The sequence below is a fragment of the Diadema antillarum genome, unplaced genomic scaffold (genome assembly GCF_040938485.1).
Source record: "Diadema antillarum isolate AM-2024a unplaced genomic scaffold, OU_Dant_1.0 seq00000217_RagTag, whole genome shotgun sequence".
Lineage (NCBI taxonomy): Eukaryota > Metazoa > Echinodermata > Echinoidea > Diadematoida > Diadematidae > Diadema > Diadema antillarum.
The window spans coordinates 234,207-255,461 of record NW_027271272.1 but is presented as its reverse complement, the minus strand read 5'-3'; the positions used below and the strand labels follow the sequence as shown (position 1 = coordinate 255,461).

General features: G+C 38.1%; 1 protein-coding gene across 1 annotated transcript in view; it reads left to right on the top strand.

The window, feature by feature from the left end:
- Positions 1 to 12,976: 12,976 nt before the first annotated feature.
- The window catches only part of LOC139729069 (sorting nexin-17-like), a 54,413-nt gene continuing 46,134 nt past the window's right edge, over positions 12,977 to 21,255 (top strand). Inside the window, exons 1-2 of the mRNA XM_071639996.1 lie at positions 12,977 to 13,097; positions 14,128 to 14,326. Coding sequence (XP_071496097.1) covers positions 13,038 to 13,097; positions 14,128 to 14,326 — 259 coding nt within the window. The 5' untranslated portion in view covers positions 12,977 to 13,037. The remainder of the gene's footprint in view (positions 13,098 to 14,127; positions 14,327 to 21,255) is intronic.

Below are 21,255 nucleotides of genomic sequence, written 5' to 3'. Positions count from 1 at the left end.
AGTGTATGTTTCTTGAAAATAAATACGATATTCGTCTTACAATGCAATAAAAAACAAGGTTTGATAGCCGTGGTCGACAGTGTCAACATGGTACTGCTTGATTTCAAAGGGGTCTAATTTAAACCAAAAAAGCAACAACAACACACAAACGAACAACGAAAATCATAAAAATGGAAAACAATATCACAAAATCATGATACATCAGCTCATATAATGCTACTTAATACAAGAAAAAAAAAATCTACAAAGCAAAACAAAACAAACACATCTTTTCCATTGTATATCCCCTGTATAAGTTTTCGGTAAGATATACCACGAATCAGGAGGCACATATATTATTACTTCCATCTTTTCCAATGGTTGAGACTACACTACTTCTATTTCTCTTAAGGCTTTCGAAATACATGTACCTATATGACGTGCAGTAGGTATAAATGCCAACTATGACACGAGATAACTATTTGGAATCGTTAGGGAAATAATGCCACTTTGGGCTTGCCGACGCTGGTGAATTACGTGAAATTTACTTGCGCAGGCTTATAAATCAAGCGGATCCCAATTGTTTCATCGTACTTCGAAGGTGATAAATTCAGATTTTGAAAAAAAAAAAAAATCTTCAATGCATATCCACTAATAAAAAAAGTTTCTAATCCCGGATAGTAGCAGACCACTCGGAGAGCGCAGACCACCACGAAGCAGCTCATTTCCACCTATACTGTGATTTCCACCCCATATTGTAGTCCGACATTCGTATCATCTGCATCATTAGATTCCTTGACCATCAAGACATACCCTCACTGCCGACAAGCCGTCGCTGCCTCCGCCGTTTTTTCTGGCCAACAGGGCACTCCCTGCATTGCCCTGGCTATGAGGGTTGTAAAAACAAGCGCGCCATCTAACGTCATGATGAACCCTACCAATGAATGACAAAGCTTCCTAAACGACAACGACAACGACGACAACAACAACAACAACAACAACAACAACAACAACACCAACAACAACAACAACAACAACGACAACGACAACAACTCGGATAGGACATAAAATGGAGGTCCCGTGTGTGAGAGAGTAACAACTCATGCACGTAAAAGATCCCGCTTCATTCATTCATCGCAAAGAGCAGGGTGTTTAACCCGGTGAAGTGGTTCCACCTCACATCCAACTGGACCCCATGGAAGACCAGCTTAACGTAGCTGAATATGGGCTATCCAGCCATCTTCTCAGATGGAAAATGGACAAACAAACAAACAAACAAACAAACAAACAACAACAATAGCATGGATCCAGAAAATGATCCACATCACTTCCAAAATTAATCATCTGTTTATTGTGTCATTACCAACTTTTTCAAGAAAATTTCATCCAAATTTAAGATTTCTTCTCCAGTTACATTGTACAAATTTTGCAAACAGACAGACAAACCAACGCTGGGAAGGGGTGGGGGGGGGGGGGGGGGGGGACATAACCCCCTTGGTAAGAGGTAAGTATTTCTAAGACTAGAGGGTGTTCCCCATTGCGAAGAAAGTTATGCAGTCATCCAGCACAATGTACTGATACATTTTGATGATGTGTATTGCACAGATTGAAGTAAGAATCATACATTCGAATTCTATTTTTATTTTTTTTTACCTCATAAGTCTTCTCCTCCTTCTCGCCTTTCCACAGATCTCTGCCTGAACATGACAGCGTCTGATTATTTCGTCTGCGATGGGAAAGAAGATTGCCCAGGAGGAATAGACGAAAGAAATTGCGAAGGTCTGAAGAACATTTTTTAAATTCTAAAGTTCTCTCATTCATCACGCATTCGGAACGTTTCCTTGTAATAATAATAGGGAGCTTTAGATTTTAGACGCGCGGACGTTCAAAGGGAAAAAAAAAATGTTCTGAGCCGGCGCAGAAGCGCGGGTAAAGTTGACGCACGCTTCTGCGCAAGCTCAGATCATGTTTTTTCCCCTTTGAACGTCCGCGCGTCTAAACTCTAAAGCTCCCTAATATCATATGCCTACGGATCTGGGATTGGTGGCTGTGGTGGTAGAATAGTGGGAGGCGGTTTACCACTATACCACTTCCGATGGGGTAACCTACCCCCCTCCCCCCCCCCCCCCCCCCCACACACACACTCCCAAGTACAATCTTGAAAAAATAAGTCTTAGGTTTAGGGTCTTTTTAAGGTCTTCTTAGGATCTTCCTAAGGTTAAAAGAGTGAACCCGTATACTTTGCACTCGTTCTCGCTGTATATTTGCCAATATTCTTCTGAGCCAACAGACTGCAAATAAAGAACAGAAGCTAAACATAAAACGAAAAGTTGTGTACCTACAACGCAGGCTATCCTTTGCCAAGGGGACCTACAATATCAACTGTTGCACGTGATAGCACATCAGCGAAACTCCGATGATTTGTCACAGTCTTTAATCGAGTCAAAAATTTCAGTAGCATGAATATTCGTATAATGTGAATTGATACTTATTTCTCTTCCTCTCCTTTTTTTTCTGCTACTTCCTTCTTCTTGTCCTCCTCCTCGTTCATCCTCTTCATTTTCTTTTTTTTTTATATCCATCTCAAGGTTGTGGAGTGCGGCCCGGCAGGCAAAGGAAACGGCGCATGCTCGGTGGCCGGGAGACGACGTCACCTGAATTTCCCTGGCAGATATACTTGGCAGGTAAATACAGCCCCCACACCCCATCTCATACTCACTGGTATAACTAAGGACGTCAAGGCATTGAGATTAACCCCGCTAAGGAACACTGTTGGAACAAAAGACAATTGACCGAAAATTGCGATAACTTTTTTTTTTGGCAATCGTTTCGCTATAAATTATAATCAAGCTCTTACCCGAAGAACCGCGTGAACTGCCAAGGGGCTACTGATCAATACATTCCAGATCACTGTATATCACTTCTGATTTCATATCTCACTTTCATATCTTTGTTTCTTAGCTAACTTGACACACTTTGTACTCATTCAGATGTGGAGTGTAATAAGTACTAGTAATAAAAATCAGCATTCGATTGCGATGCAATAAATTCAAGCAATGTCTCAGGATATTAATTAGTGGTTCCCTCACAATAAAGAGATGAAACTCACGAAGTTTGTTTTTATATTCGTTTGTTTATTTGTTTGTTTTACTTTGCTTTTCTGTTGTTGTTTACAGAGGTAAACTCCACGGAGGATGTAAACTGTGGCGGGGCAATCCTAAATAGGCGATGGATAATTACTGCTGCACACTGTATGTAAGTGAATACACCACATGGTTGCAGTTGTGCATTTTTGTTGAATACTATAGGAACTACTCGGAGGAAATCCTTCGAATTACGTGAATGGCGACTTACACAATAAAATAAACAACTTTCCAAATCCATCTAGGAGAGAGTTTTTCTTCGACGTAGCGAATTCGATGAAGCATCTTTTCTTATGGACTTATGTGAGGTCGACTTATTATACGGGAGGTTGACTGTTACATTTTTGAGACATTGCTGTAAGTATTGTCCTGGCTTAGCCTACTGCATTTCTTTCCTATTTTTTACGTTTATCGGTATGTTTTCCCCCATTTTTTTCCTACTTCGTCTCTTTTTTTTCCAATTGTATGTCATCCGTCTCACCGAATGCCCTTATAAGATCACTCATAGACCCAGAGACTGATGACAACAAAAAATACAGAATTGAATTAAAAGATTTACCCCAAAGTGTAGACATCATAGGTCTTCATAAAGCAAGAAAACTACGCCTTAAATCCAAACGGATGAAAGTATAAAAATAAGGTAAAGATTAAAAAAAGAAGAAGAAAACTAGATGAAACACGAGAATCAAGTTAACATTAGTTGTAAAACAAGGAAGACTTCTGAAATAAATGTCGATGGATAAACAACAACTAAAAATCCCTTCTCGTCACGTTCTCGTAAATTGCAAGTCTTGCCCCTTTACAAAATTATCTGGACTTCTACATCCGATAACAGAAGCACATTCCAAATCGGTGTCACCCAAGTCGTTACCGGTGCCACCAACCGATTTGACACCGGCGAGAATCGACAGATAGTCGACATCGTCGACGTGTACGAACACCCAGATTACACGTTCAACGGCTTCTACCTGCTCTACGACGTGGCCCTGATTCAGCTGGCAGAGCCACTCGTCATCAAAGAAGACGCGAGGCCGATCTGCCTCCCCGACGTCGGCTTCGAGATGGAGCCCGGAACGTACCTGACGACAACGGGTTTCGGCGAAACTGGATCAGGTAAGAACACAATCCTGGAAAGCGCCCTCTGTCTCACTCTCGGTGCCAATCTTGACGCGTCCCGCACTGAACACAGAAACTGTACCACCAATTTAAAGGGATAGTACAGTATTGGTGGAGATGAGAATTGGGCTTTTAACTTTTTGCGAGATACCAAGAAAACACTTATGATATAGTACAGAGCATACCATTTTAAGAGGAATTCAAAGTTTATTTGATGAAAATCGGGTTTGGAATGACTGAAACATCCAAAAACAAAGTAAAGCAAAGCAATCGTAATAAAGTGTGGGTCCCAAACATGAACCCCCTCCTCAACCAGTACTGTACAGTCCCTTTAAAGTCCGTGTGTACATACTCAACCCTGAAAATTAGATTCCTGTCATAAGTTCGTATATTGTAGAGGTAGACAATACGGACCTTTCCTCAGAATAATGAATCTAAAAACGTCTTTATGATGGAAGAAGAAACAATGAAAATAGACAAGTTTACAGTGAATTTATTTGGACCCCGAAAAAAAAAATCCGATTGTTATTCTCAGTACAAGAGGGAGCGTAGTCTCGTGTGAAATGAGGATTTTTTTTTATTTCTTTAATAAAACTTTGGGGCGTATTACCGAAATATTTTATACATGATATTACGATGCATCATTCTTCAACTATGCTAAATTCCGTAATGTTTGCAAAAGGAATAGACGACCTGTAAGAGATATATAGTTCAATGCTCACCAACGTATAGATATAACGGACTATCTATCTTTAAAAAAAAAAATAGAAAATCCATCACAACACTGATTATGTTTGTATGTGTTTGTCGTGTAATCGGTATCTAGGGTCATTATCGAGTAACCTGATGGAGACGCGATTACCAATCATTCCCTCCGATGTGTGCGTCCGGTGGACGGAGCACACTTTGGATCACGTGTCACGTGTCATATGCGTGGGTTACGCGACTGGCGTGCAGAGTCCATGTTATGTACGTATATTTCCCGCGTTACTCAAGTCTGGAATGTATAGAACACGCATGTGTGTGTGTGTGTATGTGTGTGTGTGTGTGTGTGTGTGTGTGTGTGTGTGTATTTTTAGTATCAAAATCATGTGAAATATTTTCAGCTATTTTTATCGTAATCACTTCATTTATGCTTTCAAATAATTCAAGTCCCTTTCAACTCACAGTGATTGTGCAAATTAATTGTTACATGTGGAATCAGAAAGAATTACTAAGAAAAAAAAAGCGTACGTGTAGGCCCTATATGGGCATAAAATTGTGTGTGTGTGTGTATGTGTGTCTGTGTATGTGTTTGCGTGTGTGCTTCTGTGTATGTTTCCTGAAAATCAAACTCTTTGAACACAACGACGTACACATTTTTGGTTGAGATTAATCTGAACATTTTCCCCGGCGTGGATTTCATTCATCAACTCGATCTTTTTAATGTCTGAAATGGATTTCGTTAGATGGGAGGCAGTGGATTTTCTTTGTGTAGATTCCAGTGTACTTGACTTGACGACTGTATATTGTAAATTGGAGTTAATGCTTTACTTGCATCACATTGTTTGAATAGTCTTATACTCCAGCCAGTTATATGCCCCGGGCGTTTGATTCTGTAATGCTTTCTGTTTGATTCACATTTCTTTCTGTCTTAGTATTGTGTGTATCATTTGTTTTTGTTTTTGTTTTTGTTTTTTGTTTTTAATTCGTTAAATGATTTTTATACATTGCGTCTGTCACGTGACAAGGGTGACTCCGGGGGCCCGCTATTCGTGGAGAAGGACGACGCCTGGTTCATCGTTGGAATCGTGTCTGGCGGAGCGTGGTGTGGCGCCCCCTATATGCCAGCATTCTACACACGCGTCACTGTGGTTCGAGAATGGATCGATGACGTCATTAACTTCAGATAAGAGTCGCTATAGTCTTGCTTTTCTCAAAAATTTAGTGAAAATGAACATGCTTGTACTAAGTTACGGTAAAATGATTGTTACAGGTGCTATATACTGGTTGTCGAATCTCTTCTCTTTCTCTCTCTTTCAGTATTTTGTTTCACTGCAGTGTGCTCGTGTGGCACGTTTGCGTTGTTGATATCTCATCTGCAGCCCCCACCCTATCCCGCCCAACGTACCCCCCCCCCCCCAACCCCCAGCTCCTTGCCCGGCCTCTTCATAACTGTCCAAACAGTACGCGAGTGTATAAGATGTGATGTCCACATGATTACAATTGTTTCAAATCCAGGTCGGTGTGATAAATTCCTAGAAGTTCGTGGACAATGATCATGATAATTACGAATTCGGAACCTGCGACTCTCTCACTGGACACGTTTAACATGCTTATGACAATAAAGTACACTTGTTGAAAGTGTTGAATTACTCGATGACATAGTAATATTTTTATTACTTTAAACCGGGGGGTAGGATCAAAAAGGTAATAAAGTAACGCACACGAAGAGCTGTTTGGTGGAAGTTGTTGAACAGGTGTTATTGTAAGCGTTATGACACGACGGCTGAGACCATGTTACGCTATGGTATCTACTATCTAGAAGAGGTTCATGTGTTCACGGGGAATAACAGAAAATACACTTACACTTCATTGTTAACTGCTAAAAAGGTGTAATAATGTAGAGCTGGTATTTATGATAATAATCATATACGTGCTATTCCAGGGTCAAACATCAAAAAAAAAATAAAAAAAAATCGATGTGTGGATGCTAAAAGTTACAGTACGGTCCTGGCCCGACCTAACCTTGACCTGCCATTAGCTGCTCGCATGACATACGTTAAAGTGCTATGACATTATTTTTTGTTCTCGTTTAAGTTGACTTTTGAGGAGTATAGTTGTTATACACTCACAAAAAGATACATTTTTATTATTATGATATAGTCCAGCATCCTGGACGAAAAACTATGAAACTTGCGGAATGTAGAATATAAAACTTTCAACAATTACATTTTCTGATCTTACCTGATTGCGCATTAGACTTTGTTGCCTATTTTGATGATTCTTTTTTATCTTCACAAACACAAAATTCCAGTTATTTGGAATGTACTAGATTCTCATGCAATCTTCCCATCGGAAGGAAATTTCAACCTGCCAGAAAAAAATAACAGTCAAACAAACTAACAAACAATAAAAAGGATATACAAATTATGTAAGCATCTGATATTCATTATTTCTGCTAAGCTGAAATAATATTTGCTTCGATTTGTAGATCATTATTGTTATAATTAATGACGTAGTTCTGTGCTTTTATACATTTTTTTATTGTAGTTTGTGTCTTTTTCTGTATCATTTTCTTATCATATGATTATAGTACGATTATGTACATAATGTGGTTCCTATTTATTCCAGTGTGTGATATATTTGCATCAATACTATAGGTATGCTGTTTTTGCACTTCATTTCAGTACTCGTGATTAAAATCAGAGTGTTTATCATTTGATATACCTTGCTCTTAAGACAGGAACTAACCCATTAACCAAAATTGAAAAATATTTTAAGGAATTTGCTACATTATTAACATGTTGAACAGGTGACATAAATTTTGATGGAATATTTGATTGGAGATTGAACTCACAACATTAAACTCGTGTAGGTATTAATTTTTCTTATTCAGAAAAATGAAATTTCAGGGAAAATCAAAAATATGTTTGTGAAGAAAACAGAATAAAGAGAGACCGGCCGTCGAAATGAAATATCCTCCTAGCATAGGAAAAAAAAAGGCACATTCGCACACAAGTATGAAATATGCTTCATTTTTTAATGAAAACTGTTTCCTGATTTGAATTTGTAAAATACTTGTAAATGATTCGACGATAGAAGAAAGTACAATATACATGAAGCTAAATTATGTTCTTTTGTAAATATTATTTCCACTGTTTGGCGAGGCGTATCAGAATAAGAAGTGACAGTAATCTAATCTCCTCATGTAAAGTCTTTGATAGCATCAGTATCTATTTTGTACTCTAGACAAAATGTAATAAACCTCACGTGTATCAAATCCGGTACTTCAATCGCAATGCTCCATTTCAATGCTTATTTCAGCGTGCAAGATTCTTTTGGTTTGAATTAAAGTTTTACGTAGAGCGTTTAGGTGCTTGTATGTGTGTGTGTGTGTGTTTGTGTGTGTATGTGTTTGTGTGCGTGTGTGTGTGTGTGTGTGTTTGTGTGTGTTTGTGTGTGTACGTGTTTGTGTGCGTGTTTGAATCTATATCAAATGAAAAGCTTTTCGTCCTTAAAGGACAAGTCCACCTTCAAATACATGTGGATTGAGTGAAGGCAACAATATTAATAGAACACATCAGTGAAAGTTTGGGGAAAATCGGACAATCCGTTCAAAAGTTATGATTTTTTTAAAAGTATCTGCGCAGTCACTGCTGGATGTGAGAAGACTACCACTGTGTATGATGTCACATGCGTACTAGCATATAAGGAAAATAAAAAGAGAATTTCACAAAACTTTCCTTTTTGAATAAAGTGCACATTTCTTCGACTCGTTACTGACGTATGTTAAGGGTAATATTATTCCCCCTGCTTTCTGAAAGAGAGAAGTCAAGTGTTCTTTTGTCATGTGAGAAAAGTGAAAATGTGTTGAATTTTCTTTATTCTTTCTTTATATCGTTGTACACAAGTGACCTCACAAGCTAAAGTAGTCTTCTTATCCAGCCGTGACTGAGCAGAAACTTCAAAAATCCATAACTTTTGAACAGATTGTCCGATTTTCCTCACACTTTCACTGATGTGTTCTACTAATATTGCTGCATTCACAAAACCCACATGTCTATGAAGGTGAACTTGTCCTTTCATAATCACAAGGTTCGTACTCAAGAACTGTTACAGTTCGTTATTCAAAAGGTTCGCTAATCCGATAATGAAAACAAGGTTCGTTATTCCAAAGGTTCTTTATGCCAAAGGTTCGTTAATCCAAAAATGGAAAAAAAAAATCGTTATTCAAAAACAAAAACTGTCAGCATCATATTTGATTTTAAGAACATCTTGTCTTATAGACAAACACATTATCAAAATAGAAATGTCACGATAGTGACTGGACTCGAATGCATTCGTCAAACGCATTATCCCTCTAATAGGTTTACAGAAAATAATTTATTACCAATGTGAAACGACAATTTCGCTTGATTGGCAAGTAATCATTATTTGCACAAGGTAAATATACACAAATTTTAATGAAAATACATTGAACCACTTTCAAAGCACGGAAAACCGGTGAAATTAAGCATTTTCAATAATTGACCTTTGACCTCATGGCTCATGTATGACATATCATTCCGAAGGTTCGTTAATACGATGGTTCATTAATCCGAAAACGAAATACGGTTCGTTATACCCAAAATTGAATAATCTCTGGCGAAGAATGGCTCATCCTGGTACAATATGTGATAAAAGAGGGGGAATTGCATGTGATATAGCATGGAGGAGGCGGAGAAACTTCTACTTTTTCAATCAATAATACTAATAACAAATTGCGACTGTATATTATATTTCATCAATCTATGTGTGTATATCGTGTGTGTTTGTGTGAGTTTATAATGATACATGTGTGCATGTGTGTGTGGGTATTAAAGTGAAAGTTTTTTAATTAAAAAAAAATCATTGCGTAATATACCATTTTTTATACTACACAACATGAAGTTTATTTTATTTTTGGAACTAGGAACCTTATTTTATTTTCGGATTAACGAATCTTTTTTTTTATTTCGGATTAACGAACCTTCGGAGTGGTGAAACTTATTATATTTATTTTCGGATTAACGAATCTTTTTTTTTTTTTTAATTCGGATGAACGAACCTTCGGAATGGTGAACCTTATTTTGTTTTCCGATCAACGAACTTTGGGAATAGCTTTAATCTTTATTCATTTTCGAATTACCGAACCTTTGGAATAACGAAACTTATACAGCCTGTATTATTTTCGGAATTGCGGTTCTTTGGAATAATGACCTTCGGAGTAACGAACCTTCGGAGTAACGAAACGTAGGGCCTATAACCATTTTATAAAGAGAGAAGGAGATGAGAGAGAACGTATTTGTCCAATTTACCTCAGTACTGTGTCCGTGTGTCTTTATGTTCACAAGCCTCTATTAGTATCTTCGAAAATCTATGAATGAATGAATGAATGAATGAATGAATGAATGAAAGAATTAAAGGAAGGAAGGAAGAAAGAAATAATGACTGAATCAAGTAATTAATTTCCACCACCTTGAAAATACAAATCATTTATGAATTTATGAAAAACAAATCAACACAATAAACAATTTGAGCCAACTGTTCAAGCATGTTGATGTACACACAATGCACAGCATTGGCCATGTTGACAAATGGAAAACTGACCGTTATAGCACAACTGCTAACAAGCGGTACCTCTTATTAGAAATTATTTGTAGCAAATACAAAAACTAAACAAAACGCGCACACACACTGATTCACTGGTCAGATACATCTACATTAGGGGCGCTGTGGCATATTGATAGTGCATGGATAAGACTCCCGACTCCCTTTCGGAGGACCCGAGTTCGAATCCCGCCCAGTGCTTACATCCTTGGACAAGATGTTTTTGCCCACTATGTCCCTCTCGACCCAGGTGTATAAATGGGTACCTATATAGCAACGCTAGGGTAATAATGATAGGAGGGCCCTCTGGTAGAGCAGTGGCAACACTGAAGAGGCTACCCTGGGTAAATAAGACCTTATTATTATCATTTTTGTCATTATTATTACTATATATACGATTATTATTATTATTCACATTGAATAAGGCTTTAAAGATTCGTAAACGGCCGGCTTAGTTAGAAATATCCACGTTTATCATTTAAGCACCATAATTGCACAATACACACACTAGCTTCCATATACAAGGCTATTTATTATGAATCCTGTCTACAGTAAATATATTCTAGAATCAAATGATTTTGTAAAAAAAAAAAATTGTTCGAAACGTATGTCGCGAAACACTACAGGCACGAATTCCAATTTCTAGGGTGCACGTATACGTCACAAGCTCGACACCCACAAGTCATTATACAGCCCAAGAGTCATACAGCCCACGAGCTAGGCACTAAGTGAGCAAGGCCCACGAGCACGACATCAACTCAAAAGATTCACGAGTTGTATGGTCCACGAGCTATAGACACATATTATTATGGGCAAACGAGGCCCATTATACGAGCTCGATATGATAATAGGCCCTACCAGGCAAAAAAGCCCCACGAGTTCTTTATCACGGGATTTATAGTGTATACGTTTTATTGTCGAGCTCGTGGGCCTTAGTTTTGTCTAGCTTATGGGCCTGCTTTACTTTAGTGTCTTGCTGGCAGGCCTGTTTTACTTGGTGTCTAAATAGCTCGTGGGCCGTATACTCGTGGGATGATGACACACCCCCCCCCCCCCCCATGATAAGGGTGCACGACTGTTTCAATTATTTGATTTGCTTCTAACGAAGGGCAGTTGAAAAGAGATCGACTCCCCGACTCCCCCCCCCCCCCACCGTTCTATAAGGCTATTTTATACAAAAGATTTGTATAAATAAATGCGTCTGTTTCCATTTTTGCCGATTCTTCGAATCATGTCACAATATCGTCGCAAGTATGAGGTGATCGGTTTTGTGTCGAATAATAACTAAAACAGCTATGAGTAATCGGTATCACTGACATAGGCCTACATATACAATTTTCAAATCATACAAGCAATTATGGAGCAGGATTTCCTTGTTAGGCCCTGGAATGGTCTTGCTCGAACAGCTCCCATAGCGATGTTTCCTATATTGATAAGGTGAAAGACAGTGTGAGAGAAAGAAGCAAAGAAACTGCCTGGGAGAGACGGTAAGAGATAGAGTAAGAGCGGAGGTTTCTCAGAACATAAATTAACAACGTGCCCACGCATCAAGAAACAATCACTTCGAACATCAGCATAATATGAAATGTTTTTGCTAATTACAGTACTGAACAATGGCAGGAAATGATGTCACGCGAAGTGTGCAAGAATTGAACATGGAGTTTGGGGTGGAGCAAAGACGTAATGGCCGGGGGATGTCTAGAGATGAAACATCAACAGTCCATCGGCCATGAGGGAAAACACACAAACAAAATTAATGATAATCAAGCAAGTGACCAAACACACAACATGCTAACACAAGTTGACATCCTCTATAAAATCATCAAGTCTTGACCTTTCGTATCGGATTTGTTTTCCTTATAGGCCTACTAGTAGTAGTAAGTTCTTTCCCTCGATCTTTCACTAAGTAGCTGACACTTCATCTGGAATATAGGCCTAATCGAAACTTGCCGAGAAGAAGAGAGGGACAGTGAGAGACAAGAATTAAATAAAAAGAAAAGGAAGGGAAGGGAGAGAAGAAAATACCGAACCCCTCAAAGCATATTTTGCTTCAGACGTTGATGCTTGCGTATATATTATGACAACATGCAATTTGATTCGTGCATGAGGAAAGAACAATAGATTCTAAGTAGAATGGAAGTTTTTTTTTTTTTCTTTTATGAGCTATCAGAAGACAATCGGTAGGCCTACATGACGTTTAGATACTTGGGAGCTGTTCGCAAGTCCTCATTTTCTGTTCTGGTGTATCACACACCTAAGATCAGCCGCTGCGGTTCATCAGGTCAGCTTGTAAACCACGCTCATCGCATCACCACATGCACAGATCAAGGCATGCAGCTACCTACCGCTTTCAGTTTTCGTCTTGAATTAAAAAACCAAAACTGTTGCTGTTGTTATTGTTCCTTCTGCACGGGAGTTTACGAGTGAACGTCAACGATCAAGAGGCTTTAGTGCAGAACGAACGTCAACATGCATTTTTCGATACCAGATACGCAAGAATGTAAAGATGAGCATGGATCAACGTATAGGGTAAGTTTCTGTGTGTTAATCAGGTCTGACAGACTGAAAAACTCGGGTTTTCACCAGATGATTTCCTAGTGGGAGTAGCCGCAAAAGATTTACTCAGTCCCACACCTTATAATTCACGTTAGTACTCTGTAGCTTTGTGTGAACAAGTCAACGAAGCTGTGCTGTGCATGCGATTCATAGTAATCATACCCAGGGGCATGACATGTGCCTTGATTATGAAAACAGTGTTTGTTCTTGTTGTTTTTGGATGATATATTTAGATTTAAAGATTTATTTAGAATTTTATTGTGTCAATACATGAAAAACCTACGTATTTGACACTGAATGACAGCTATATAGTTCTATTGACACTAAATAAATGACAGTGCAAGTTGTACTTGTGGTCGGTTGTTTTTAAGACCGGCTTTCAAGTCTAACGTTAGACCCTTAATTGATGTTCATTTAATTTTGATTTAGATGTAGATTCTATAGAGTTTTTATCTAGTCCGCTTCACTGTGTACCCAATTGCCCTTTGTGTTTGTGCGTGCCACAGTACTGTACTATGCCTGTGCTGTGGTGTGCGCGCTGTTGTGACGTGCGATTAAATCTTACTATGTATAGATTGATGGAATTGAAATGGGATTCACACAGCTCACACAGTCACCTCAGTGCGAATTATCACAATAATTCAGAAATAAGCACAAGATTTCTTGGGATTTGAATCGCGATGCTGATTGCTCTAATTAGTTTGGTTTTTGTGTCCACACAGGCAAACATCTTGAGATTTCAATCACAATGCAAATCTAGAGATAGGTGGACCTACATGTTGTATGTACCACGCTAATTCACATCAGTGTGAATCCCACTGAGATTGTTAACCCAACATTCAAATTCATACCGCAGTATGGCTACAATGTACCTGGTCAAATAACCGCAGCAGCGACCCCATACGGACAAATACGTACCGTAAAGGTTACTGTGTTACAGCGCCCCGCGACGGGGTTACTGGTCAAATTTCTTTTAACGTGTAGACACATTTTCATTATGCAGGTATACAATGTTCACGTGAATGGCGTGTTTCACTGTTCGGTGCGCTACTCACAACTCCATGACTTCAACGAACAGATCAAGAAAGAGTTCAACAACTCTTTCACGGGCTGCCACAAATTTCCACCCAAGAAGCTGCTCTCTCTTACCCCGGCGCAGACAGAGGAACGGAAAGAGAAGCTTGAAAAATACATCCAGCTGGGTAAGAACTAGCTTGCAGCATAGAAGCAGATTTCACGTTTACTGCCAGGCTACAAACTCACAATGTACTTTGTATTGTGGTGTTTATATCCTGGAACAGCATTCTTGAGTTTTATGGCTGCCCAGAATATTAAATAATCAGATCTATATTGTAGATTTGTTGTTGTTTTGGCTCAATGTTGTCATCATTCTTGCAAATTTTTGTATATTACATCTTATACGGTACATCATCTGCAAGGAGATTCACATCAAAATACTGGAGGTGTTAATGTATGAGAAATGCCACCTATAGTACGGTACCAATAACTCACTTGATGGAGTCTATCATGTTAATATTGAGGTTCAGGCAGAATGATTCAGATTATCAAGTGGCTTATAAGTGCAATTAGTTCATGTAATGCCATGGTAATGAAATCATGCATTGTGAGAGTGTTATATATCATTACACACCATGTTCAACATTACTTTAGAATAGATGGTAAGATCAGAACAGAATTATTGAAGTTTCATTCAAATTGAGACATGAAATGACAGTAAGGTTACAGACTAAAGTTAAAGGTTAAGTTTCAAAATGGTGATAACACTTTTGGAGATATACATTTTGTATTTCAGTCCTACATGTAATTCAAGTTACAGTGTAGATGGGGTGATGACCTTACTGAAGCCTTCCTTTATCAATTTCCAAGCCTTCAGAAAATACATGTAACAAAGAAATGTATGAAGTCTCATTAATGAAGATTGTCTTCAATGAGTTTGAGGTGACAAAAAATGTTGTCAAGTATCAAAACTCAATGTGATCGTAAAATTCGCATTGTGTTTGCTCTCTGTGTTGTCGCGATTTATACAGCGACTAGGCTGTGTATCATACTTAAATATGTACATGTACGGTGTATTTACAATATGAAATGTGTATGCACAGCCCTGTCACATCATTATCACAGCAAGTCATGACTGGTTCTCTTTGTGGTCTCAGTCTGGTGGCCCCTGGCCTCCTGGGCCCCGGCCTCGGGCCCGGACTTAGGCCCCTGGCCTTGGGCCCGGCCGCGGGCCCCTGCCCTCGGGTCCCTGGCCCCTGGCCCGGCCTGGGCTTAGGCCCCTGGCCTTGGGTCCGGCCTTGGGCCCAGCCTTTGGCCCCAAGCCCTACTGTACATTATTGTTATCGTCATGTTAGACTCGAATAATTCATGTATACAGCGTGTCCCAGAAAAAACGAAACCGGGTTTCCTTGGAACTTTTTACCATCGAAATCATAACTCATTTTCTTTATGAGATATACATCAATGGAAAGATAAACTTTTCTTCTTTCATTTGATGTACAACTTAATGTTCATCGTTCATGCATGACTGAGTTAGAACAACGAACAGTGGTGCTATCAAATTTTCATTTGCACGCGCAAATGGTGACTTTAAGTGAATTTTTCAGACTTACAACGTTATGTTTTCGAAAAACAAAGTTCATAACCTAAATATCCATATTTTCTTCTTTCGTATAAGACCTTATGCGTCAAATATGAATAACGGATGCTTGAGAAAAATTTGCATGAAAACATGCTTCATTTCTACCGATTCTATGGATAGTCGAAAAACAAGCATTCAGCTCTCCCGACTTAGCATTAGACAGTGGGCTCACCTGCGCCATTGAATTCACACAAAACAACGGCAGTGCTACAGTGAATGTTGTGGGGGGGGGGGGGGTATTTACAGAGAATGCTGTATGAGATGGAAAGCCCTTTGTTGTCATTTATTTAAGCTATGAGACTTAACCCTAACTAGGCCGGGGGGGCCTCTGAGGCCCCCCCCTCGACGTTCCGCGCGATGTATCGCAATCGCAAGAAGCTATTGCCGTGACGTTTCATGACTTTTTTCTTTCGAGTCTTGCGCATCTTTTGACACCAAATTTGTGACGCCCGGGCGTGCGGTTCCGAAGTTACGCATAAATATGTACATGCATGTCAGACCAAAAATTGCTCAAAAACGTGAATTCGTGTACAATTTCAATGCAAACTGTGCTTACAGGCAATTTTCATAAAAGCATGATTATTTTGGTGTTTTATTTATTAAAATCAATGAATAACATATTTTCTTGTTCGGAGCGATGTCACGGACAAATTTCATCAAAAAAACAATGAAAAACATAAAGTCGAAAAAACAAGGAAATACATAAGAAATTCAAAAAACAATAAAATACTTAAGAAATTCAAAAAACAATAAAATACTTAAGAATTTTTTCTGATATCACAATTTTTTTTAATTACATTTGCTAAGGACACTAAAAAGAATATTTACACAAAAAATGTGCCTGTTTTGAGCTTGATTTTGTGATTTATACCAAATAGTCTGATTTCATGCATCATTATGCATAAATTAGCATAATTTAGCATAAATGATAATTTTTTGAAAAATTAACTTCAAGGTATTTTAGATTACATCATAGGCAATGTGTGTGCCAATTTTCGTCGCGATTGCGCGGTCGACGGCCGAGATCTGGAGGGGGGCCTGGGAGGCCCCCCCCCCGGCTCTATCAACTACCTAAATAGCCCGGCCTAGATAGGGTTAACCAATAATTGAAGACTAATATCGTGTGTATTCTCAGGCTGCATGCAGTCCAACGGCTATGGGAAATCAACGTTACAACAATGGCCACATTTTGATGATTTTGTACCTCAAACTTATCTCACTGTTTTCATTCCTCTCTACATTTCCCTCACGCGTGGTTCATCCTTCATCACTGACAGGGTTTTTAAGTTTTTGAAGGGGGAGGTGAAGTAGAAAGAGAGGGTACATCACTTTATTTATCACTGAACTTGCGCTTCTAACATTTCAAAGGTACAAGTGCAGGGCAGAAAGTCATCTTTTTTTTTCGAGGGGGGGGGGGGGCGGCTCGGAAGGCTTTTTCGGTCAGTTACTCCCACCCCCCCCCCCCCCCCAACATTCCGCTGATGAACACCCTTTGCTCTGTGGTTTGCTGCATGGTCAGGCAAGCTCGTGATCATGTGCTAATTTACGACCCTATTCCGAACCGTCTGTTACAATCCCTTTTAATACCCCCTCCCTTCATGTTTGTGTAAATTCATTGAAGCGTAAAAGGCTATTGGTATCTGCCAAGTCGGGCAGGCGTAGGGAAAGCTAACTGGCTCCTTATTTACTATCCATCTTTCTGGGTAAAATGGATTTATTTTCAAAGTAAGTTTTCTCGAGCAGGCGTAGATCATTTTTTACACACGAGATGTTATATGAAAGGAAAAAGAATGGATATTAAGGTTATGATTTTATTTTTTGCAAAAGATTGCCGAAAAAGCCTGAAAAACTCATTCAAAGTCACCATTTGCTCGTGCAAATGAAAATTTAGTAGCATTAGTGTCTATTGTTCTAACTCAGTCATGCATGAATTATGAACAATGAGTTGTGCATCAAATGAAAGAAGAGAAGTATATCTTTCCATTCATGTACATCTCATAAAGCAAATATATGATCATGACCGCAAAGAATTGCAATGAAACTCGGTTTCGTTTTTTCTTGGACACGCTGTATATATTCACAAATAATAATCTAAATACTCATTACAGACTTTAGGATCCTGTGTGTAAATACTGTGTTTATAGGAATCATTTGTTATCTCATATCAAGGATGTACTGTACATCTATTTTCACAACAATATCAAGGTCAAAAGATCTTGAGATGACTTGAAATATCATTTGTAGCTTAAAATAGAATAGAAATTGAACATGAAATTGAACATAAACAAAACTTAAAGTCACCATGGGCATTAGTACTTTAACACCATTCAAATGGAAAATTGACCGATTTGTTGTTTTTTGTGATTTTCAGCTGCATTTTCAAGGTAATCGCCAATAAGACAAAACGATTTGTGATGCATACCCTTTAGGTATTAATTACAGACTATCATCACAGAAGATACCATTGTGTTTTGGCACTTCATCTCTGATTTAACACAATTTGAAATGTGCTAAGAACCCCACATGCCATTTTTCATTGATTTTGGGGTGTTTACAACCATTTTCAAATGCGTAAATCAGACATATTAAACATTTCAGTAACAAAAGTTTTTATTTAAAGTAACCCATGAAAATATAGGTAAATGTTTATGAATACACAAAATTTGGTGTTGCTCCTCTATGGGACGAGTGGTAATTTGTGACCTTGAACTTGGCAACTTTTTGAAAAAACCAACTTTGAGGGTGCCCTACAAGAAAACAATGCATACTTTTTGGCCGATTTCTGGTTGGTCTCTAGAGCAAGTGAGAGTCTTTAAATATGCATAGTATTGGGTTTTAAGCTAATTGAATTTTGAAGTTATCAGCTTCCAAACATGCACCCAATACATTAACTTTGACACTCAACTCCATTTTCGGTGACCTCTTGCGCAATAACGGATTGTCAGATCTGCACCATAACACATTGTGCATGTTACGATCATAAAGTTTTTCCAATTTACAGAAAATGAGCAATGTAACTCATCTAACTTGGCTGCAGCAGTCAATCAAAAATAGAAAATTTAATTTAAGCTTGATTTTTCGACTGCGCATTGGTTGCTAAGGGAGTCCGTATCTTAGCAACCATTTGACCTTGGGGCAAAATATCTCAGAATCTTCCTTCAGACACTTGGGGGAACATTTGGCGCGAATTTAAAGAAAATTGAAGGGGGTCCGGTTAACAGCAGTGGTTGATTTGACGTGGATTGACCCATAAATTCATTTACTACAACAAATTATTGTTGTTTTCCACTATCCTAGTAATAATGACTCTTTAATTTGATTTCTAATCAAGATCAACTTGAACACTGTGTGTGAGTCTGCAATTTATTTGATACTCATTTTGTTAATTCTTGCTGGTAGTCTAATGCATTCAAACCCTTTCATTTGATGAATTCAGTAAATACTGTCCCTGTCTTCGGCATACCGTAAAGCAATATATTTTCACAGCATGAAATTTTGGCAAATTGCCACTGGCATTCATTGCATATGGTGTAGACAAGAACTTCTCATAGGTGCATTTTGATTTCGTGAATTTTGGCTCTCATAAAATTTGTGAAATTAAAGTGCATGCAAACATTTGTGGTTTTACAGCAAATGTCAACTCTTTGTAAATGACTTACACATTGTATCAAGGCCTTTTTCTGTTACCTTTGCACAGCAGCTAGTGTATGCATGTACAGTAACTCAAGACAAAAGTGAAATTTATTTTGATCCGTTTGTTCTGGAGCCCATTCATTTAATCTTTTTGTTTAAATCTGATCACTCATTCAAAAAAAAAATAATAATAGGACCCAATCATTGCAGGTTATGAACTATGCAACTGTTTGACAGAGCAACAGATCAGTACTGATCAGTACACTACAGTAGCTGTTATAATACAGTGATGAGTGTACATTCTAGCTTGGATTCCTGTATCTCTTACAAGTTGTGCACATCATAATTATCCATTGTTCCTCAATGTTGGGTTAGACAAGTCAACCCCAGTTACAAGTACAATACGTACCTGCGGCTTTTCCCATAATTGTCATTTCAAATAGTTAGTTAGACCCTTACCTTAAAAAATAAAAGACTTTGAGCCTGTTACATATAATGTAGAAGGGATATAACTCAATTTCTTTTGAAGTGTCATGCATTTCAATTACCAGAGTAAAAAAAAAAAAAAAATACAAACCATCCGTTGCTTTCAGGGAAGCTGGTATTAATGTACAACATGTACAACTGTATATGCTACAATTGTTGAAAAGTCACAGCTCCAGAAACTGGGAGCCTGCTTTTTGGTCTGTAAAACGCTTCCATTGATTATTTTCTATTCTCAAGTAGTGCCAAATTTACTCAAGTATTCAGTGCTTAGTAGATACATATGTCAAGTGCGTCCAGCAACTGGGAGCCTCTTTTGTGACCTGTGCTAAAAAGGCTTCCATTTATGATTTTGTAACCAATTCTAAAAGAAACACCAAATTTACCCCAACTCCCAGTCCATATAATTGTTATAATAGTAAACTAGAGAAGGGCAATTCCACGGTAACTCGCGTTACAAATAATGGGTACATTTTTGGGATAATGTGCCAATATCTTTGTAATTGGTAGGATCTACAAGTTACTTTTTTCATCATGGGTTAAGTAGACATACACCAACTAAATGAATCCAAAAAGAAAAATAAAGGACAAACATGTTGGGATTCTTGAATCATTTAATTTCGGTAACTCGCGTTACACAAAAAGGACATGGTCAATTCTATGAAGACCTCTTTTTGGAAAGTCTCCTCATACTAGACAATCTTGATAAAAGTTTTCCTACCTTGAATTGATAGTGGGTTAGGACTCATAAATTAACAATATCAAAGTTGAGTAACAATGACCTGGAAAAATGTAGGGAGCCTTTATGTCGGTAACTCGCGTTACGGTAACTCGCGTTACATTATGTCCACTAACACAGGGTGACACAAATTGATGACATACAATTGTTCTGATGGCACTGAATCTTGTGTTGAATAATCTGAGAGATGCTTATTTGTGTAGATAGTAAAACGAATAAATGTTAAACAAATATTTTACTAATAAACCCAATAGAAGAGTGTGTAAAGACTAGTAAGAGCTTCACTCCTCATAGAGACCTTGAATATGTTTGAATATATACTAGATGATATGGGTGTATTATTACATTGTAAGTTTCAGAGTGTAAAGATGAAAAATGTTGAAAGTCTTTTTAAAACAAAACATAAAAGTATCAAACCCTATATACAAGTTTACGAAACAGCTTACAATCTTTCAAAAATTCAAATCCTATCTTTGTGAGGAGTGAAAACTAGTACATTTCTTTGTAGCTGATTGACAAAAAGACCAGTTCGTAATTCCACTTTGTGCATGAACAAAAAAAGATCATTTGTACGAACAGGCATTTTGGTTTGTAAATTCACTGACATTTAGCATGTG